This window comes from Wallemia mellicola, assembly GCF_000263375.1.
Source record: "Wallemia mellicola CBS 633.66 unplaced genomic scaffold WALSEscaffold_12, whole genome shotgun sequence".
Classification (NCBI taxonomy): domain Eukaryota; kingdom Fungi; phylum Basidiomycota; class Wallemiomycetes; order Wallemiales; family Wallemiaceae; genus Wallemia; species Wallemia mellicola.
The window spans coordinates 136127-153502 of NW_006531969.1; the positions used below are offsets into that span (position 1 = coordinate 136127).

General features: G+C 41.0%; 12 protein-coding genes across 12 annotated transcripts; 5 read left to right on the top strand and 7 right to left on the bottom strand.

Annotated features, from left to right (window-relative positions):
* Nucleotides 1-13: 13 nt before the first annotated feature.
* On the top strand, nucleotides 14-1720 carry WALSEDRAFT_46554 (Ribokinase-like protein; the record flags this gene model as incomplete). Its single annotated transcript, XM_006958745.1, has 1 exon — nucleotides 14-1720. A coding segment is annotated over one exon (1006 nt), but the record flags the coding sequence as incomplete, so codon positions are not given.
* Nucleotides 14-2345, bottom strand: WALSEDRAFT_69286 (hypothetical protein). Its single transcript, XM_006958746.1, has 2 exons — nucleotides 1786-2345; nucleotides 14-1741 (listed from the first exon to the last, which is right to left on the bottom strand). Exons 1-2 carry the CDS (start codon nucleotides 2337-2339, stop codon nucleotides 1033-1035), a joined length of 1263 nt encoding a protein of 420 aa, XP_006958808.1. The 5' UTR covers nucleotides 2340-2345; the 3' UTR covers nucleotides 14-1032.
* Nucleotides 2346-2379: 34 nt separating this feature from the next.
* On the bottom strand, nucleotides 2380-3139 carry WALSEDRAFT_60592 (coatomer protein). Its single transcript, XM_006958747.1, has 4 exons — nucleotides 3102-3139; nucleotides 2899-3055; nucleotides 2522-2841; nucleotides 2380-2478 (listed from the first exon to the last, which is right to left on the bottom strand). The coding sequence occupies exons 1-4, from the start codon at nucleotides 3102-3104 to the stop codon at nucleotides 2428-2430; spliced, it is 531 nt and encodes a 176-aa protein (XP_006958809.1). The 5' UTR covers nucleotides 3105-3139; the 3' UTR covers nucleotides 2380-2427.
* A 246-nt stretch (nucleotides 3140-3385) lies between these two features.
* On the bottom strand, nucleotides 3386-5845 carry WALSEDRAFT_4034 (SAICAR synthase-like protein; the record flags this gene model as incomplete). Its single annotated transcript, XM_006958668.1, has 3 exons — nucleotides 3386-3495; nucleotides 3652-4129; nucleotides 5672-5845. Coding segments are annotated over 3 exons (762 nt in total), but the record flags the coding sequence as incomplete, so codon positions are not given.
* A 512-nt stretch (nucleotides 5846-6357) lies between these two features.
* WALSEDRAFT_64720 (hypothetical protein) lies at nucleotides 6358-6613 on the bottom strand (the record flags this gene model as incomplete). Its single annotated transcript, XM_006958748.1, has 2 exons — nucleotides 6358-6379; nucleotides 6426-6613. The coding sequence occupies 2 exons, from the start codon at nucleotides 6611-6613 to the stop codon at nucleotides 6358-6360; spliced, it is 210 nt and encodes a 69-aa protein (XP_006958810.1).
* A 386-nt stretch (nucleotides 6614-6999) lies between these two features.
* Nucleotides 7000-8382, bottom strand: WALSEDRAFT_57731 (Pkinase-domain-containing protein; the record flags this gene model as incomplete). Its single annotated transcript, XM_006958749.1, has 5 exons — nucleotides 7000-7441; nucleotides 7491-7916; nucleotides 7963-8121; nucleotides 8169-8268; nucleotides 8314-8382. The coding sequence occupies 5 exons, from the start codon at nucleotides 8380-8382 to the stop codon at nucleotides 7056-7058; spliced, it is 1140 nt and encodes a 379-aa protein (XP_006958811.1). The 3' UTR covers nucleotides 7000-7055.
* Nucleotides 8383-8622: 240 nt separating this feature from the next.
* Nucleotides 8623-9629, top strand: WALSEDRAFT_54722 (hypothetical protein). The gene is made up of 2 exons (XM_006958750.1): nucleotides 8623-8725; nucleotides 8774-9629. The coding sequence occupies exons 1-2, from the start codon at nucleotides 8652-8654 to the stop codon at nucleotides 9483-9485; spliced, it is 786 nt and encodes a 261-aa protein (XP_006958812.1). The 5' UTR covers nucleotides 8623-8651; the 3' UTR covers nucleotides 9486-9629.
* Nucleotides 8774-10334, bottom strand: WALSEDRAFT_60594 (hypothetical protein). The gene is made up of 4 exons (XM_006958751.1): nucleotides 10002-10334; nucleotides 9861-9958; nucleotides 9789-9812; nucleotides 8774-9733 (listed from the first exon to the last, which is right to left on the bottom strand). Exons 1-4 carry the CDS (start codon nucleotides 10154-10156, stop codon nucleotides 9492-9494), a joined length of 519 nt encoding a protein of 172 aa, XP_006958813.1. The 5' UTR covers nucleotides 10157-10334; the 3' UTR covers nucleotides 8774-9491.
* WALSEDRAFT_32863 (putative ATP synthase D chain, mitochondrial) lies at nucleotides 10194-10973 on the top strand. Its single transcript, XM_006958752.1, has 5 exons — nucleotides 10194-10247; nucleotides 10295-10334; nucleotides 10379-10807; nucleotides 10853-10870; nucleotides 10914-10973. Exons 1-5 carry the CDS (start codon nucleotides 10215-10217, stop codon nucleotides 10916-10918), a joined length of 525 nt encoding a protein of 174 aa, XP_006958814.1. The 5' UTR covers nucleotides 10194-10214; the 3' UTR covers nucleotides 10919-10973.
* A 41-nt stretch (nucleotides 10974-11014) lies between these two features.
* On the top strand, nucleotides 11015-14887 carry WALSEDRAFT_60595 (hypothetical protein). Its single transcript, XM_006958753.1, has 4 exons — nucleotides 11015-11938; nucleotides 11986-12501; nucleotides 12547-13689; nucleotides 13739-14887. The coding sequence occupies exons 1-4, from the start codon at nucleotides 11021-11023 to the stop codon at nucleotides 14828-14830; spliced, it is 3669 nt and encodes a 1222-aa protein (XP_006958815.1). The 5' UTR covers nucleotides 11015-11020; the 3' UTR covers nucleotides 14831-14887.
* Nucleotides 14888-14918: 31 nt separating this feature from the next.
* Nucleotides 14919-16064, top strand: WALSEDRAFT_69292 (Ribokinase-like protein; the record flags this gene model as incomplete). The annotated part of the gene is made up of 3 exons (XM_006958754.1): nucleotides 14919-14934; nucleotides 14981-15085; nucleotides 15129-16064. 3 exons carry the CDS (start codon nucleotides 14919-14921, stop codon nucleotides 16019-16021), a joined length of 1014 nt encoding a protein of 337 aa, XP_006958816.1. The 3' UTR covers nucleotides 16022-16064.
* Nucleotides 16038-17368, bottom strand: WALSEDRAFT_32865 (peroxisomal 3-ketoacyl-CoA-thiolase). The gene is made up of 2 exons (XM_006958755.1): nucleotides 16776-17368; nucleotides 16038-16727 (listed from the first exon to the last, which is right to left on the bottom strand). Exons 1-2 carry the CDS (start codon nucleotides 17327-17329, stop codon nucleotides 16106-16108), a joined length of 1176 nt encoding a protein of 391 aa, XP_006958817.1. The 5' UTR covers nucleotides 17330-17368; the 3' UTR covers nucleotides 16038-16105.
* Nucleotides 17369-17376: the final 8 nt, after the last annotated feature.

Below are 17376 nucleotides of genomic sequence, written 5' to 3' on the forward strand. Positions count from 1 at the left end.
TGTTTATTTCAACGATGGCATTAGTATTCGGCAGCATCAACGTCGACGAATTCTTTAGCGTACCACATATAGTCAGACCAGGCGAGACATTAGCCTCTACTAAAATAACAAAGAAAGCAGGCGGCAAGGGTGCGAACCAGGCTGTCGCATTAGCCAAGGCATCAGCTGCTGTATCCCTCGCTGGACAAATAGGTGAAGACGGCGAGTGGATAAGAACTCTCCTACAATCTTTCAATGTTGATACTTCCCTTCTCAAAACCAACAATAGTCTACCATCCGGTAGAGCAACGATACAGATCAGCAGCGAAGGTGAAAACTCTATTGTGTTGTTTGGCGGTACAAATATGCTGTCTTATTCTGATGCACTCCCACTATCAAAATACCAGTTTTTGCTACTTCAAGAGGAAATTGTACATAGTGAGACAACATCAACACTGATTGACGCACATTCACAGGGCTTGAAAACCATATACAACCCATCACCAATGCCAAATGCTACTCAATTGCGAAATTTCCCTTGGTCGAGTTTGTCTTACCTTATCATCAATGCAGGTGAAGCAGCTGACCTACTGAAGGCATTCGGTGAAGATCCTACATCGCTCAGCTCGGCGGAGCTATTGGATAAACTCATGAGCAACCCATCAACTGGTTCTTTAGAGGGTTTGATAATCACTCTCGGTGAAAATGGTCTAATTGCACGCATAAAAATAGAGGGTATTCCAACGAATTACGAACTTCCAACTATCAAAGTGAATGCTATCGATAGCACTGGCGCAGGCGACACTTTTGCTGGTTACTTTACGGCATGTCGTATGAAAATGCAAACTGTCGATACATCAACGATGGAATTAGCATTGAGAAATGCTATGGGGGTTAGTGAATGTTACTATATTGTTTATTCTGACAAAACACAGGCAGCCGCACTCGCAGTAACGAAATCAGGTGCAATGGAGGCCATACCAGAAGTAAATGAAGTACGTGACTTCCTTGCTCATAATGACATAAATTGTATATTATAAAAAAAAATACTAATCATTCCTCCCAATGATCAACTTGAGTGTCTTCGGCCACCCTTTCATCTTCATTATCGGCAGTAACTGGTGAAGTGCTCATCTGGGGTGATCTCAGACCGCCATTCTCATCTCCATTTACACGTTCACGTTCTCTTCTTTCACGCTCAGTTGCTTTTATATTTTTGAATGCGTTGTAGCGCCATTTGAGCGCTCGAGATCTTCTCCTCTCGATCTCTGGAACGAGAGTGAGTATGCAAATAGAAACTGGTATGACGATTCTCGTATACCACAATGGCTGTCTTTGAGGACGTGACCCATGACCAGATCTCGTTTGAGGTAAGGGTGGTAATGGCTGCGAGGATGCGACTGGTCCAGGTATTCTCAATCGTCTAGCTTCATATTCTAGATTCATATGAGCTAAGTAATCCAGAAGCCTTTCAAAAGGATTGAGGGAAATAGTTTGTATATGATTTGATGGATTGTTAAGTGCCATCTGAGCTGCCCGGTTGAGCGCATCGTAGGCGTTTTCATTATTTGCTTGATTTGCTTGATTTTCTTGGTTTACTCCATTATTGTTATTATTATTATTCTCTTGTCGTTGAGCCTGAGGGCTAATAGTGTGTCTACGTATATGCACAAACCTTGTGGCTTCCCATATTGAATAACCGATAGTCAATGTAGCAAGGATCAACTTCCTTGGCCAAGTTCCATGTCTACAAAATATATACCTAAAGAGAGGTGAGATTTCTGTATCAACGAACTCGTCACTTACAGCATAAGGAAGCATTTCAATACGAGAAACAGGAGTGGGAGTATCAAAGGAATAATTGTACTGAGGTTAATAACGACATAGCTATCGTTACGCTGCTGTTGAGCTGTTTGCGCTGCTTGTGATGCGCTGTTAGAGTTGTTTGTCGTACTCGTACGATTGTTAGTCGTGCCGGTAGAACTGCCAGTGGTGTTGCCATTCGAGCGTGTACGGTTGAATGCAGGTATACTGACGCTATGAATGTTGCTATAATTGTCTACGAGTATCTGTATCTCATCCAAGAGTTCCAAATGAGCATTTAGAGACTTAGAGGTATATTTCTTATCACTGAAGTTAAAATCGACTGCTGGGATACCGACACTGAGCTCCCAATGTCTGACTGTCGTTATCGCATCCTCGAGTGTGCTGTAATCTACATCATCTAATAAATAGAGATAAAAAGAGCGTAGACGGAGGAGAGATATTTTGAGATGATTTATGTGAGTCCTTGGTAGAGATTGTAGATTGTTATTGAATTTATAAAGCTCGTGCTTCTGATCTAGCTGGAATACGTTCATAGATCGTGGACGTCGATTAAGAAGGAATTTTGAGAGATGAGGAGGAGATGAACGGGATATAAATGACAAAGATACAAAAGAAAGATCACTAGAGTTGTATTTTGGATACACGGTCTTTGACCATGTCGAAAGCACGCATCTGTAGCTACGTCAGCAGAGTAAATGACTGTAAGAAGACGTACGATAGTCTGCTCATTAATTTGTATTTCGTTGGTATCTGCTTTAGGTCTAGATACCCTGCTGGCTATCGCGTTAGAATCTGTCTCTAGGATGATACCGTCATCGATTGATTCATCGAGGGCTAAAAGAACCATGTCCAAGTTCTCGATAACGGACGTCTTCTCTAGCTGGTGTCTAAGTAGGAGGCTTATACCGTCGATGAAACCGTTGAGTGCACTAGACAGCATAAGCTCATTCTCCTCTGATGGCGCTATCAAATAGACTATCAAGTCCATCATTGATTTGTATAATATCAGTTTGTCGTTGTAGAGTATTATATCGCCTGTTGATAGAGATACACATCAGTGACTACGGCTACACGTAGCAACGGAGGACGCACCATTCCCTTTACTCGTCTTATCGAATAACCCCTTCTCAAATGTTCGTTGCTCTTTGAGATTCGTTTGTTGGTTCTTGTCGTAGTACTTAGCCATCACTCTGTTTCCTTCACTGTCTAGTATCACCAAACCATGCACAGAATACAAGCTGTAGTTTGTCTAATATTAGTTAGCCGGTATTCTTCTCTTTCTTTCTTTCTCCCACCATCTTCTCTTTTGCTTCACGAGTTGAACGTAATGAACAGAGAACAAATATATAATATGTACACGAATAAATTAATTAGATTGGTAGTCTTTATCTGTATTAAATATCTCATCAAATACTGTGTATCTCGTTAGTATCGCTCTTATTTTCAAGACAAACACACCATGCTCGTCATTGACGTATAAGTCACCCAAAAGATCCTCATCTGGTGCAAGTATTCCTTGTTCAGCTAACATAAACATTCTCTCTCTTTCTGCATCCCATATCTCCCTGAACGACTTGCAGAGATTCAACAATCCTATTAAATATCCATAATCAGGTTCAGTCGGATGCTTTGGTGGATAACGCGCATAGAGCATACCAGTATCTAGGTCAACTTTGGCATTATACCCTCCTTCTTTTATTCTAGGAAGGTCATTGCCAACTCCTTGCGGTAACGGCGGAAGAAAGTCCTTTCCAGTCGTACAATGAGCAAAATCAATAATCTTTATATTAATTTCACCCTTCCTTCTACGATTCTTTGATGATTTTGGAATACTACGTTGTCTACTAAATGATTCACTTAATCTTCTCTGAATTTTTGCATCACCATCATACAAAAATAATAGTGAACTAGCGTAAAATCTATAACCATCCAATCTAGAAATTATTCTCGCTAATTTGTATAACTTTGCTAAGATATCTGGTATATGATGAACAAGTATTCTTTCACCATTGTATAAAAACGCTGATAAAGATTCTGTGAAATTGTTCGCTTGTACATTCCTACCAAAGTATTTATCTTGGAACGTATACTCGTTTTTGCGGACGTTATATACTTGTGTACCGCATAATCTTAGTCCAAGTGAATGTGAAGTAGTCTTTTTTGCTTTCTTCCTCTGCGATGCTTTCTTATCTTCTGTTGCATCAACTCCATACTGCCTAGTACCCATCTTTAGATCGAGTACGCAGGGTGCTTTTAATCTGCCTGTTAAATCTTCCATAAGTAGGAATTGTTCAAGTCTACTACTAGTACGACAATTATTTGTCTGAACTTGGCTATCATCGGGCGAGCTTTTAGGTTCACCATCAATTCCATTACTCTTCTCTCTTATTGAAGCTGTCATAGCTGATGATGTTGTACTACCTCTAACATCTATACCACTTCCTGAGGTCGATCCCGACGAATTACTTGCTTTGGGTAAAATTTCAGCTGAGTGGTAAATAGGTGATGACTGTGTGTTCATTTGGTCAATTCCTGGACGTAAATTACGCTGTTGGGGTTGTTGAGGTGAACCATGCTTGGCTTCTGCAATACCAACACTAAAGACATTCGACGATTCAAGTGATCTTTCACCACCATTGAGAGATCTCGATCTCGATCTATGTAATTGATCACGTCTGTTTTTTGTTGGCGTTGTAGTAATTTTGAAAGACGTCGTAGGACATAAGTTATTCCTATCACTATCAACTTCCTCCATAGCAAATACGTCTCCACTATCGACGTTGCCCTTACGAGCAGTATCTTCGTCAACAGATAATAAGAAATGCGAACGACGTTTCCTGATTGACCTGCCGGACGGTACGTCAGTGTGGTCAGATATTGAGGTGCTTGAGTTACGATCTGAACTGCTATCGCTATTATCTTCACTTTCATCATCATCATCATTGTCCACTCTATTTGTCAAGAAAGATTTGGCTTTGAGGGCACATTCCTCGGCGCATTCGCTTCTCAGTCGCAATAAAACTTGCTGTTCCATTTCGCTCCCTACGCTTACTCTCCTATGTGCCTGTGGGGGTGGTTCTTGCGAACGTGACCGTAATCTCATTCTCTCCTCGCGATAACTTGAAGGCTGTGAACCAACATGGCGTCTTGGGTAATCATCATCCTCATCATCATCATCGCCATCATCAACTGAATGAGGCTTCCGCGAGCGTCGTTTGTACCCTCTCTTTTTGCTTATGATTCTAGGTGAAGATGAAAAGACCTCCCTGAGAACTTGCTCTTGGAGACGCCTATTGACTGTCGTAGCTCCTCTTCCACCAAAGAAGTTTGATGGGTAAATATCAGATTGAGACTTTGGTAGACCGTAATCTGGTTTATCTGACTTATGCGATGGTGTGTTTATAGGTGTGATAGTGATTGACGAAGATGAAGGAGATGGACTATGCTCATCTCTCAATTTCCTTGAATGTGTTGAAGGCAAACTGTTCTTCCTATGCAGAGAGAGTTTATGGCTCGACGTATGCGGTGATGTCTCATCTTCCGACATTACTGACATAGAACTTGTGCGGTCCTTCCCATTGTGGCCGTTATTCAACCCAGATCTTCTGAGCATCCAATTGGGAATTAGGTGTGTGTTACGCTCGAACTTAACCTGAGGTATTTCCTCCTCAGATCCGGTTCTGTAATGTTCAAGCGAGCGACTAAATGCCCTTTGGCCAGACTTGCGATCAGATACGTAAGGTACTTCCGAACTCTCCGATCGACCAAGTATAGGCTTGTACTGATCTATGTCTAGATTGTCGAGCTTATCAACAGTCTCGAGTGTAGGCGACGAACACTGCTTGACGAAAGTAACATTGAGGACACCAAGATACTGTGGTATATACTGTAACAATAGGGGATGATCACGCTCTATCGATTCATAAAACTGATTCTCCCTTCTCACAAGTGGCTTGCAGACCGCTCTGCGTGAGAAGCGGAAAATAGGATGGTGGCCACCAACTTGATTCTTGAATGGCTTTAAAGGGACGGAAGGTAAACCACTATCGTCATCCTCCTGTACGTTTAACTGATAGTTGTCAACACTCGAGCTGTCATAAAATGGTGTTACCCACATCGTAATCGTAATCACTGGATTCTGACTGATCGAGATCAGAATCGGATTGCGTGAGTGAATCTTCACTGCTTGGATGATCGAAGTAGTCGTCGGTTTCGTAACTTGCTTGTGAGTGTCTAGATGATTGGGGCGAGTAAGATCTACGCTCAGACGGTGATCTATTCTGGAATCTGCTCGATTTGGCATTCAACTTGAAAGATTTACGCCGTATAGGTAAAGTTGGAGGTGCTGTAGTGTGGATTTGTGGTAAATTCGTCGAGGTGGACGATGAAGAGCTAGAAATGTATTCTAATTGCTTATCGTCTATACCTGATTCCTTAAATAGTTTTATATTTAGGCTCTGCTTCCTGCCTGAGTTTGTTCCATTTCCAGTCATGGAAGATAGATAGCAAGAATGATAACTAAATGTATAATCTACAAAACTAATTGATTTATTAATTGAAGCTGGATCCTGGTCTGTATAGTCTGTCAGCTTTTGTATACAGCGCTCTATTATACTCACAGCCCAACGTTTATTGGTGCGTAATGTGTCGCATTATGGAACGTTGCATTATGTGGATGTATTGGATGACTTGTATTAGTACTGTTTATATGATTCTTCCCTAGTCCAACTGGTACGAACGCCTTGTATTGTATTGGACTTGCTGTAGCCACTGCTACAGCAGCGATTAATATACACAGAGCTTTCATGTCGCACAAAGAATGTATCAATACAGGATATCAAACTAATTGACTCACATTCCTGAAGATAGCGAACTATGAAGATTCATTCGCGATGATTAAGACATATTCCGTCTTGAGATAAAATAAGCTTTCGGCTGTCTTAGATTTTACATTCTGAGCATTGTTATCATTTAATTGATATTACCCGTTATAGTTTACTATGATACGCGTTTCTTAATGCGATATCTTTGATAAATCATATACAAATAAACATACCTTCACGCATTTTCAATATAACTACTAACAACATTGAACGTTCGTCTCTTAAAATTCCTCGACTCTATGGCTAAACATGAGATTATTGTCGCATTCACAATTTAGGCAATACGTAATATAATGCATCTATTATAACTAAACGGTGATTAATTAAAAATACAGAACAATTAGAACAATTATGATACACAAACTATTAACTGTCATCATCGACAACCTTACTCAACTTCTTATGTAGTTGTCCAGGAAGCATCACTTTATCGCCATTGTTACGCTCTCTAACGGTCTTAGCATCGTATGGTATAGGTGTTGCACTTCCTGAACGTTGTTTTGGTGTCGCCTCTCCAGATGTGGATCCCTCCAGGTCGAGAAGATCGTCTGGTTTATGGCCCTTATTGAACCTTAATGTATCGCCTTTCTCCACACGTGCAATTGGTGCATGTGCATCAAGCGTGAATGATACTTTCTTTGTTGCTTGTTGTGGTGCCTTTACGTTCTTAATCCAACCATGGTTGAGAGCCTCTTCTACTGTCATCCTATCTACTGGGTTTGGTGTGAGCAACTTTCTGATGAAATCCTTAGCTGATAAAAGTTGTCAGATATAACACACGTTGGTAGATCATTTACGAACCTAGATCTGAGACATCATGCCAGAATGTATCATTAAATTTCACATCAGTGAATCTTTTAGTCTCATCTTCGATAATGTGTGGATTCGCAGACGAATAAAGCGATCTGCCAGAGAGCAAGTTGAATGCGATAGTTCCAATTGCCCACATGTCGGCAGGAAATGAGTATCCCCTATAGTTGTAGATTTCTGGTGCTACGTATGTTGGGCTACCGCAGGGTTCGAGTAATTGTACGTCATTGGAGGGGAGCAGGACAGCTTGACCGAAATCGATTAGAATAACCTCGCTAGCTGGAGCTTCTTTCGATTTGTATAGATAATTATCCAGTTTGATGTCTCTGTGTAGTACATTTCGCTCATGCAAGTACTGAGTCGCTTGGAGAATGGAAGTAATAGTCTGACGTGCTTCATCCTCATAGAGATGTCCACCTGTCCGGTTATTAGCATATATTTGTACGTCATATGACAATCTCACCAGCTGAATTAATCCTATCGATGAGGTCACCGCCCGAAGCGAGTTCAAAGACGAGGTAGTAGGAACTTGAGCTGCTGAACCATTCGATAAGGTGTATAGTGTTAGGATGCTTCATGTCGTCCCTCATAAAGTTCAACAAGCGCCTATATGCTTCTCTGTCTAGAAATTGTTAGTGTGTGATTCGAGTGGAAATGATAAAGACGCACTCTTTATTGACTTTTTAGGAACTTTCTTAATGGCAACATCCTTATTTGCTTCTTTATCGTGTGCTTTGCTAACGACGCCAAAGCCACCTTGTCCAAGTACCTGTATAATGTCTGAGAAAAGTTGATAAGCAGGCCAAGCACTCACTTGTCCGAAATCGTAGGACTGTTTATGAGAGTGGGAGTCTTTATGGAAAATATTTCCTAGCAAGTTCATTCTGACACTTGAATGTCCTAAAACAAGTTCCAACTTATGAGTAGATTCTCGAAGTACAGGCTCCGAGAATACCAAGAAATTCTCGGAATTACACGGGTGATTATAGCTAGACAAAGAGGTATAATACACTTTATTTATTTTAACATCACACCTTTGAATATAATTTATTCGTGCTTAAGCGTCATCTTCAAAGAAGATTTAGTCTCGGCGAGCTAAAATAAGCTTGACGGATAACCATGACCGAGCAGTCGCCTACGCTCTCAAACAAGATGGCCAATGTAGATGAAGAATCACAGACACCTACACCTTCTCCTCGTCCAGAGAAGCGCTCACTATCAGATTTGTGAGTCATATAATCACACATATAAATCTATGTATTTATAATTTACAGCCTGAATGAAGAAGTAGAACACAACAACTCCACTATACCATTGGCGTGGCAATCGTTTCTCACGGGTTTTATTGATCTGATTCTCTATTCTAGAAGTCAGGTCTGGGTTGGTTTTCAGACTGGTAATATGGTTCAGTTCTCCGGTAATATCGCTCAATATATGCTCCCTGATTATATAAGGGAACCGTTACTCACACTCGAGAGGGTCATATCAATATGCGCTTTCTTTCTAGGATCATTTATGAGCGCGAGGTTGGCAAATTACTTTGGCGGTCGTACGAGAAAGTCTTTATTCATTAGTTCCGTCATACAGAGTTGTTTCCTCTGGGGTGCCTCGGCAATTTTACTCACGAGACCGGAGGATGAACTGCCTACGTTTCGGTATTTCCCAGCTGTATTGGCTTTAGCAGCCTGGTCTATGGGTATGCAAAGTGGTGCTTCACAGAAGCTAACTTCGCCTGCATTTGCTACAACTGTTGCGTTCACAGCAACATTGAGTCAAATTGCAAGCGATCCAAACATTTTTAAGTTGCGGTCAGCAGCAAGAGATACCAGAATGATTGGTATTGTTTCACTGTGCATTGGTGCAGGTGTGGGTGAGATGTTCCTCTACGCTAAAACGAATTTAAGAGGAGGGTTGGCCGTAGTGGCAGGATTCAAATTATTACAAGCATTCATGTGGTTTTTACCAAAGGCATCGCAGCCAAAATAAATTAGATTAATACATAATTTTTTCATCGGATTGTTTAACCCAAACTGCTATGATAATGCAACTGATGACGGCGTATGATAATTTTGCTTGGACGACGGTATAAACCCATAACATGCCAATAGATGGTGCTCTCTTTATGATTTGATAGCTTGGTGCGTCATTTATGAGTTTTATGAGACTAATACCCAAAGCTATTGAAGATAATAAATATATAATTTGCATCCAAAATTTGTTGGCATATCTATTGGCTTTATGGATCAGTTAGTTGCTGATTGTCTCAGTGTTTATTTTATTCGGACTTACAGTAGAAGATGATTAGAGAGATCACTTGTAGAACTTAATTAGTGTTGTAAGGAATAAATGCGCTAGACTAACAAGGAATTGCTTTTGCCATCTGAATCGCCTCTTCCTTGAATGATGGCCACTGGTTGTACTGAGCTGAGACGAGGAGGTCCATGAGAAGATATAGGAAGCTGATGTTTGTTAGATATACACACGCGACGCTAATATACGGACCTAAAGGGTATAATATAGAGAATGGCGGCAAAGACTTCACCTATTTCGAGATCATCATCGGGGTGGCTATCTAATTTATCTTTTATATTAGACTTTTGAATAATTTCGTCGATATTCTCAATTTTATCGTCAGATATTTCTTCGATTTTCGCCATTTTTAGATTTTTGTGGGTAGACTGGTCAGAGCTAGTTGGTCTCTACCACGAAGGAGAAATGAACGTCAGCAGAGTATCACGCCAGGCAGTCGTGAGTTAGATATCAGGCTCTCATGAATAGTTTTTTAATTTAACTAGGACTTTACTCGTCTCACCAGCCAAATCGGACTTGGAAAGGGTGAGTTGTGATTTCACTTTCGGCTGTCTACTAAAACCAGCTAGACACCGTCGCCCAAATCAACGCTTTCAGAAAGCGTGCAGATGAGGCTAAGCGTCAGTTAACTAACCTCTCAGAGCAAAAAGTAGACGTCGACTTCGCCCACTACCGTGCAACCCTCAAGAACAGCGCAGTTGTCGATGAGCTCGAAGGCAAGGTAAAGAACTTCAAGCCAGCAACCTACGACGTCGCTGCCGTCAACAAGGCTATCGACGCATTCGAAGCCAAGGCCCTCGAATCTGCTCAGCAAACCGAGAAGAAGATCGCAGAGGAATTGAAGGATTTGGAAGCCACTCTCGACAACATCCAATCTGCTCGCCCATTCGACCAGCTCACCCTCGACGACGTCGCTGCTGCTCGTCCAGAGATCACCAAGACCGTCGACACCATGGTACAAAAGGGCAAATGGTCAGTTCCTGGCTACAAGGAGAAGTGTGAGTCTCGCCTGCCTTTTCAATGTCTGTCTAACGCCCCGCTAGTTGGAGATCTCAACATCAGTGAGCTTATCCGAACTACGCTAACTAATCTAACAAATTGTAGTGTAAAACTAATAAATATAAAGAGATACAATCACATAAATCATTTTTTATCCATTCTTTTTTGTCTTCATCCGCTGATCTCATCCATCTCTCTCTGGGACCGTCATAATGGAAAACCAACACGACGAGCCAGAACAGCCCGTAGATGAAGGCTATAGGCCATTGAACGTACGCGATGCACTGAGTTACCTAGACCAGGTCAAGCTGCGCTTCCAAGATAGTCCAGAAGTCTACAATCACTTTTTAGACACGATGAAGGACTTCAAAAGCCAGTCAATTGATACCCCAGGTGTTATTGACAGGGTATCCTCCCTTTTCCGTGGTCATCCCGCCCTTATTCAAGGTTTCAACACTTTCCTCCCACCTGGCTACAGGATAGAATGCAGCGACTTATCCGGTACAAATCCAACCGGTGGTACTATCACCGTTACTACTCCTATGGGTGTTACCACCTTACAAGCCTCTGCAAGTTTCCTCCCTGCATGGCAAGCCCAACATCAACCACAGCTCAGCCAGCAAGAAACACTCCCGCCGCCTAGTCCAACGACACAGTATGTACAAGCACAACAATCAGGCGCTAATACTCCAACTGCCGCCTCCACACTCGCCAATCAAAAACCACCGGTTGAATTCAATCACGCTATCAGCTATGTTAATAAAATAAAGAACAGGTTCAATCAAGATCCAGAAACTTACAAAATGTTCTTGGAAGTTTTACAGACTTACCAAAAAGAGCAGCGCACTATACACGAAGTTTATGCTCAAGTCAACCACCTATTTCATGGTGCTCCCGATTTATTAGATGAATTCAAACAATTTCTGCCTGACACTACCGGTAATGCTCCCCAATCTGGCGGTCTCTTTCAAATGGTCGGTCAGATGGCTCCGCAAACTGCTCCTAGTTCGGTTGATCTCACGCAGAGTTCAAGTCGCGGGATCGGCAGAAAAGGTACTCCAAAGATTGATGACAAGGTTAAAAAGAAGAGAGCACCAACTAGTGAGACCTCACAGAAACAGCAATCAAAGGTTAGTATTTCCGTTTTCCTATATGGCCCTTTACTAACATCTAATAGACAAAGAAGCCAAAATATGTTCACAGAGAACCTTCTCCTCAATCTCAAATGTCCCACTCTATGCCTCTGCAACAACCATCGTATTCGACTGCAAGAATGGAAGAACCACAGCCATATCTCTATGAATCACCTTCTATGAGATCAGCTACGATTGTACCACCATCCATCCCAATTGATAAGACTCTCGCAACTATCGAAGAAATGGCTTTCTTTGATAGAGTCAAAAAATTCATCGACGACAAGACAACTTACCACGAGTTCTTGAAACTTTTAAACCTTTTTACACAAGATATTATCGATGCTCGTACACTCATCGATCGCTCACAATTATTCATTGGTGAGAGCAAGGAATTGTGGGACTTTTTCAAGGCGATGGTCGGCATCGTACCGGGTCCTGGTTCAGGTGGACCTGGTGGTACTTTCCAAATTGAAAACATCCCTGCTATCGAGCGTCCAAAAATTGAGTTAGAAGAGTGCAAAAAGTATGGTGCAAGCTATCGTAAATTACCACAATCGGTAAGTGACTGGTCCTTGAATAAGGTGAATGCTCAACTTTAATAGGAAGTCAGCCTTAGTTGCTCTGGTCGTGATGCTATGTGCTGGGAAGTCCTAAATGACGAATGGGTCAGTCACCCAACATGGGCCTCTGAAGACTCCGGTTTCGTTGCACACCGTAAGAACCATTTCGAGGAGGCACTTCACAAATCTGAGGAAGAGCGTCATGAATATGACTATCACATTGAGGCTAACCTTCGTACGATCACCCTTCTTGAGCCTATCGCCGCTAGAATTGCAGCCATGGATAGCGAAGAACGTGCCTCATTCAGATTGAAGCCTGGTTTGGGTGGTCAGTCTAAGTCTATCTACCAGCGTATCATCAAGAAGGTCTATGGTCAGGAGCATGGTCTTGAAATTATCAATGCCCTGCATGAAAATCCATCAGTTGCTGTTCCAGTTGTATTAAACAGACTAAAAGCCAAAGACGAAGAATGGAAGAGAGCTCAAAGAGAGTGGAACAAAGTCTGGAGAGAGCTAGACGCACGTAATTATTATAAGTCATTAGACCATCAAGGTATTGTCTGGAAGCAAAACGAGAAAAAGAACTTGACTTCCAAACAATTGATCCTCGAGATTGAAACTCTCCGTAAAGAGCAAATCCAGAAGCGTAAATCAACATTGTTCCCAATGAGCTCGTCCACAGGTCCTATCAGATCAAGATATCAAATGGGTTTCATCATTGAAGATCAAGGTGTACTTTTTGATGCCGTCAAACTTATACTCGCATTTGTTGATAGACCGGTCCCGCCATCATCTAGCAATGGCAACAGCATTTCAGCATCTTATTACAACTCAAACAACCAATCTGTGTATTCAGCAGCAGAAAAGGACAGATTTGAGACTGTTTTGAGAGATCTCATTCAATCATTCTTTAGAATTGATGAAGAAAAGTTCAACCAGTATATTAGTCCGGCTGGAGGTAGAACCAACACCAGCAAAGATGGTGATGAAGAGATGCAACTAAACGGTGTGCAGGAACGCGCAGATAGTCCAGCCACCAGAGATGCAGACAAGCCATGGACTAACATCACTGCCGAACAAGCTTCAGTTGTGCATACTCAAGTTACCAATGACGCCACACCAAAGCGCAAACACCTTAACTTCTTCTGTAATTCTACCTACTACATTGCCTTCAGGTTGTTGTATGTAAGTAAAAGAAGGTGGCTTTCAAAGTGAAATACTAACTATTATTTAGATACTTTATAATCGACTGTATTCGTTCAAATTAACGGCTCAAAAGCTCACTACGACTAATTACAAACCGATGAACCCATTAGCAAAAGATTTAGGATTGAATGATACATCAGTACCACAAGCTGTCGGTATATCATTACTCGAAAATACTTCAGTGAACGGTCAAGAAACGCCAGCAAGTGCGCATTATTATGACTACTTGCTTGAACTTTGCGAGAGATTGTTCGAAGGCGAAATAGATCAAAACTTATTTGAGGAGAGTTTGAGATGGATGTTTGGCACAAGTGCATACCCAATGTTTACAGTCGATAAGTTGATATCACAAATACTGAAGCAATTGGGCAGCATAGCAGTCGACACGAAATGTCAAGAACTACTTAATGTATTACAGATTGAAAGGAAGGAACCATCTAGTTCGAACTCGCGTCAATTCATCTACCGTAATAAAGCTCAACGGATTATAGGAACAGATGAGCCACTTTATCGAATTGAATGGATTGCATCTACGAAAGAATTGAGAATGCAACTATTAGCGAGGGAAGATTTGACTATTGATATTGATGAACGCAAGCAAACTAAAGATCAAAGGTGGACTTACTACATCCAATCTTACTTACTTCAGACACCAACTGAAGGTCTATTGACAGATTTGACATCACCATTCTTATATCGCAATATTCCAACATCTAATACTCAAATAAATGAAGAAGAAGAGAGTAATCATGAAGAACCTGAAGAGATACTTGATAAATCTGAATATTCTAATGGTTTAGAAATGCGTATTTGCATGAGAACATATAGAATGTTCTTCGTACCAAAAACAGAAGATAGTTTCGTAATCAGAAAGTTTGGTAATAATGTGCAAGGACCAGGAATGAGATTTGCTAATGGAAGGAAATATAATCATAATTTGAAGACGACAAATGAGAATAGATTAAAAAGACTCAATCATTGGCTTCATAAATCAGGTCATGGAGTCGATCAAGAAGACGAAAAGATGACAACGAATGATGCAAATGCAGAACAGCAACAAAATGAAGTTATGAATGCAGAAGTAAGTCAGCCGAACAATGACATTCAAATGAATGAGTAATTTTTCCTCTTTTTTTCTTTTTCCGAACTTTGTACAAATTATTTTATTTATAATACGTCATCAATCTTCTTGTTTTGTTAAGTACACCATGAGTTTAGAGAAAGGTGAACATAATAATATTGACGTATCATTATTAATTCAACAGTAAAGATATAATCACTCTGGGGATGTTCATCGTTGATGAATTTGAATATCGTCATTTGAACGGAGAACTAGATACTAGCAAGCAAACAAGCTCACAAATAGGTGGTGGCGGTTAGTTGTGGTGTTTATGAAAGGATATTCTCACTATTGATAGGGACTTACGCTATAATTGGTAGTAGAATGTGGACAGAACCAACAAAACTTGGTCAGATTGTAGACACGGGGAGTGATTTCGACAAAGAAACTGAAAATACATTAGAGAGTTATGAACATGATAAATCAAATAGAATGTTCATCCTTCGTGCAGATCCTAAGAAAGCTACAACCAGAGCAGTAAACAAATACACAGGTCAAAGAAGAGAATTCGAATATTTAACACCTCGTAATAGATTGAATTTGAGTGATTATCATCAAATGAAATTACACAAATCACCTAAATACATTCATAGTGTTTGTTCACCAGTACGCCAAACTGATATAATAAAGGAAGCAAAAACTTTGAATTGGAATGTAAAATACATTTATGAGCCACTTCCAGAAGCTATGATACCGACTAATAGTCAAAAACTTAGAGAAACAATAGAGGAAGCTGATGAAAATTTGTTCTTATCTCCCAATCACACTGAAGCTGCAGAAATGTTTGGCTTAGATGAACCTAATACACTAGAAAAATGCGAAGAGCTAACAAAGAAGATACACAATGAAATACATGCTAAGAATGTCATCTTAAGATGTGGAAAGCTAGGTTCATACATTAGTATACCAGGAATGGCTTTCTGGGTTGAAGCGCTTCATATACACAATCAAGAGAAAGTCGTTGACGTCACTGGTGCCGGTAATGCTTTCCTAGGTGGATTCACAGGTGGTTTGAATAAGTATAATGGTGATATTAGAAAAGCTGCTATATGCGGTACAATATCTGCTGGTTATACTATTGAAAAAGACGGACTACCAACAGTTAAACTAGTAAATGGTCAGGAATGTTGGAATGGACGTGACCACACTCCTGAAGAAGAGTTAGCAAATTTCGTGAACAAACAGAAGTAAAAGTTATAGTTTTGTAAAATGTGGATATATTTCAAAGTATATGCTAGCTAAATTATATAAAAAGATCCTAAATAGAAAACAATTCTAGAGCTTTTCTAAAACGAGAGCAGTTGCTGCACCACCACCGTTACAGATAGCAGCTGCACCTTTCTCACCTGCGGCTAATTGGTGGATCAAGCTGACGACAATTCTAGAACCTGAGTTACCAATTGGGTGACCTAAGCTTACTGCACCACCATTGACGTTAACCTTTGATGGGTCAAGGTTGAGTGCCTTCTCTGCGACCTTGGCGACAGCTGAGAAAGCCTCGTTGATTTCAAATTTGGCGATATCTTTAACCTCAACGTTAGCTCTTTGAAGTGCAATTGGAAGAGCCTTAGTTGGTGCAATTGGGAAATCAATTGGTGCCATTGCAGCATCAGCTTGTGAGATCAACTTTGCGATTGGCTTGATGCCCAATTCTTCAGCCTTCTCTTTGCTGATCAAAACTAAAGCTGATGCACCATCGTTTAATGTTGATGCGTTTGCTGGTGTGACGGTACCACCTTCCTTCTGGAATGCTGGACGGAGAGTTGGAACTTTGTCTAAAAGAATCTTCTTGTATTCCTCGTCTTCCTTAACGATTACATCTCCTTTACGGGTCTTTACGACAACTTCGGCAATTTCCTCTTCGAAGCGACCGTTCTTCCAAGCGTCAGCTGAGCGTCTTAAGGGAGTGGCGTTAGTAAAATCATAAATAGTCTAAGTTACCCACCTGTATGATTCAATAGCATAGTTATCTTGATCTTCTCTAGTAACATCAAACTTCTTAGCAGCTGATTCAGCACAGTTACCCATGTGGACATTGTTGTAAACATCCCAGAGACCATCACCAACGATAGCGTCAATAGTTTGGAAGTGTCCAACAGGTGCTTTTTGACGTGGAAGGAGGTATGGTGCATTTGACATAGATTCCATACCACCTGCGATGACGACATCCCTTTCACCGAGTCTGATTGATTGTGCACCCAAGTTGATAGCTTTCATACCTGATGCACATACTTTGTTGATAGTTGTAGCATCAACTGAATCAGGCAAACCTGAACCGATGACGACTTGACGTGCAGGTGATTGACCGCAGCCAGCTTGAAGTACTTGACCGAAGTATAATTCTTCTACAGCGTCTGCTGGTACACCAGAGTTCTCAAGTGCCTTCTTAACTGCTACAACACCCAATTGTGGTGCGGTTACAGTTGCTAATGCACCATTGATAGAAGCTATTGGTGTACGTTGAGCAGCTGCGATATAAACTTCACGTCCTGTTGACATTCTTCTAAATATTGTTGTGAACGAAGAGGGCTTCAGCTTATTTTGAA

Coding starts and splice junctions, on each gene's coding strand:
- WALSEDRAFT_69286 (XM_006958746.1), bottom strand. CDS start 2,339: ATGAACGTATTCCAGCTAGATCAGAAGCACGAGCTTTATAAATTCAAT. Junction 1,742..1,785: donor TTGAAATGCTTCCTTATGCT/GTAAGTGACGAG, acceptor ACCTCTCTTTAG/GTATATATTTTGTAGACATG.
- WALSEDRAFT_60592 (XM_006958747.1), bottom strand. Junction 2,842..2,898: donor TAAGACGAGTAAAGGGAATG/GTGCGTCCTCCG, acceptor CTCTATCAACAG/GCGATATAATACTCTACAAC. Junction 2,479..2,521: donor AAATTAATGAGCAGACTATC/GTACGTCTTCTT, acceptor ACGTAGCTACAG/ATGCGTGCTTTCGACATGGT.
- WALSEDRAFT_54722 (XM_006958750.1), top strand. CDS start 8,652: ATGGCCAATGTAGATGAAGAATCACAGACACCTACACCTTCTCCTCGT. Junction 8,726..8,773: donor AAGCGCTCACTATCAGATTT/GTGAGTCATATA, acceptor TATAATTTACAG/CCTGAATGAAGAAGTAGAAC.
- WALSEDRAFT_60594 (XM_006958751.1), bottom strand. CDS start 10,156: ATGGCGAAAATCGAAGAAATATCTGACGATAAAATTGAGAATATCGAC. Junction 9,959..10,001: donor CTCTATATTATACCCTTTAG/GTCCGTATATTA, acceptor AACAAACATCAG/CTTCCTATATCTTCTCATGG. Junction 9,813..9,860: donor GATGGCAAAAGCAATTCCTT/GTTAGTCTAGCG, acceptor AAGTTCTACAAG/TGATCTCTCTAATCATCTTC.
- WALSEDRAFT_32863 (XM_006958752.1), top strand. CDS start 10,215: ATGAACGTCAGCAGAGTATCACGCCAGGCAGTC. Junction 10,248..10,294: donor GAGTATCACGCCAGGCAGTC/GTGAGTTAGATA, acceptor TAATTTAACTAG/GACTTTACTCGTCTCACCAG. Junction 10,335..10,378: donor CCAAATCGGACTTGGAAAGG/GTGAGTTGTGAT, acceptor AAAACCAGCTAG/ACACCGTCGCCCAAATCAAC.
- WALSEDRAFT_60595 (XM_006958753.1), top strand. CDS start 11,021: ATGGAAAACCAACACGACGAGCCAGAACAGCCCGTAGATGAAGGCTAT. Junction 11,939..11,985: donor CACAGAAACAGCAATCAAAG/GTTAGTATTTCC, acceptor AACATCTAATAG/ACAAAGAAGCCAAAATATGT. Junction 12,502..12,546: donor ATCGTAAATTACCACAATCG/GTAAGTGACTGG, acceptor CAACTTTAATAG/GAAGTCAGCCTTAGTTGCTC.
- WALSEDRAFT_32865 (XM_006958755.1), bottom strand. CDS start 17,329: ATGTCAACAGGACGTGAAGTTTATATCGCAGCTGCTCAACGTACACCA. Junction 16,728..16,775: donor TATGCTATTGAATCATACAG/GTGGGTAACTTA, acceptor CACTCCCTTAAG/ACGCTCAGCTGACGCTTGGA.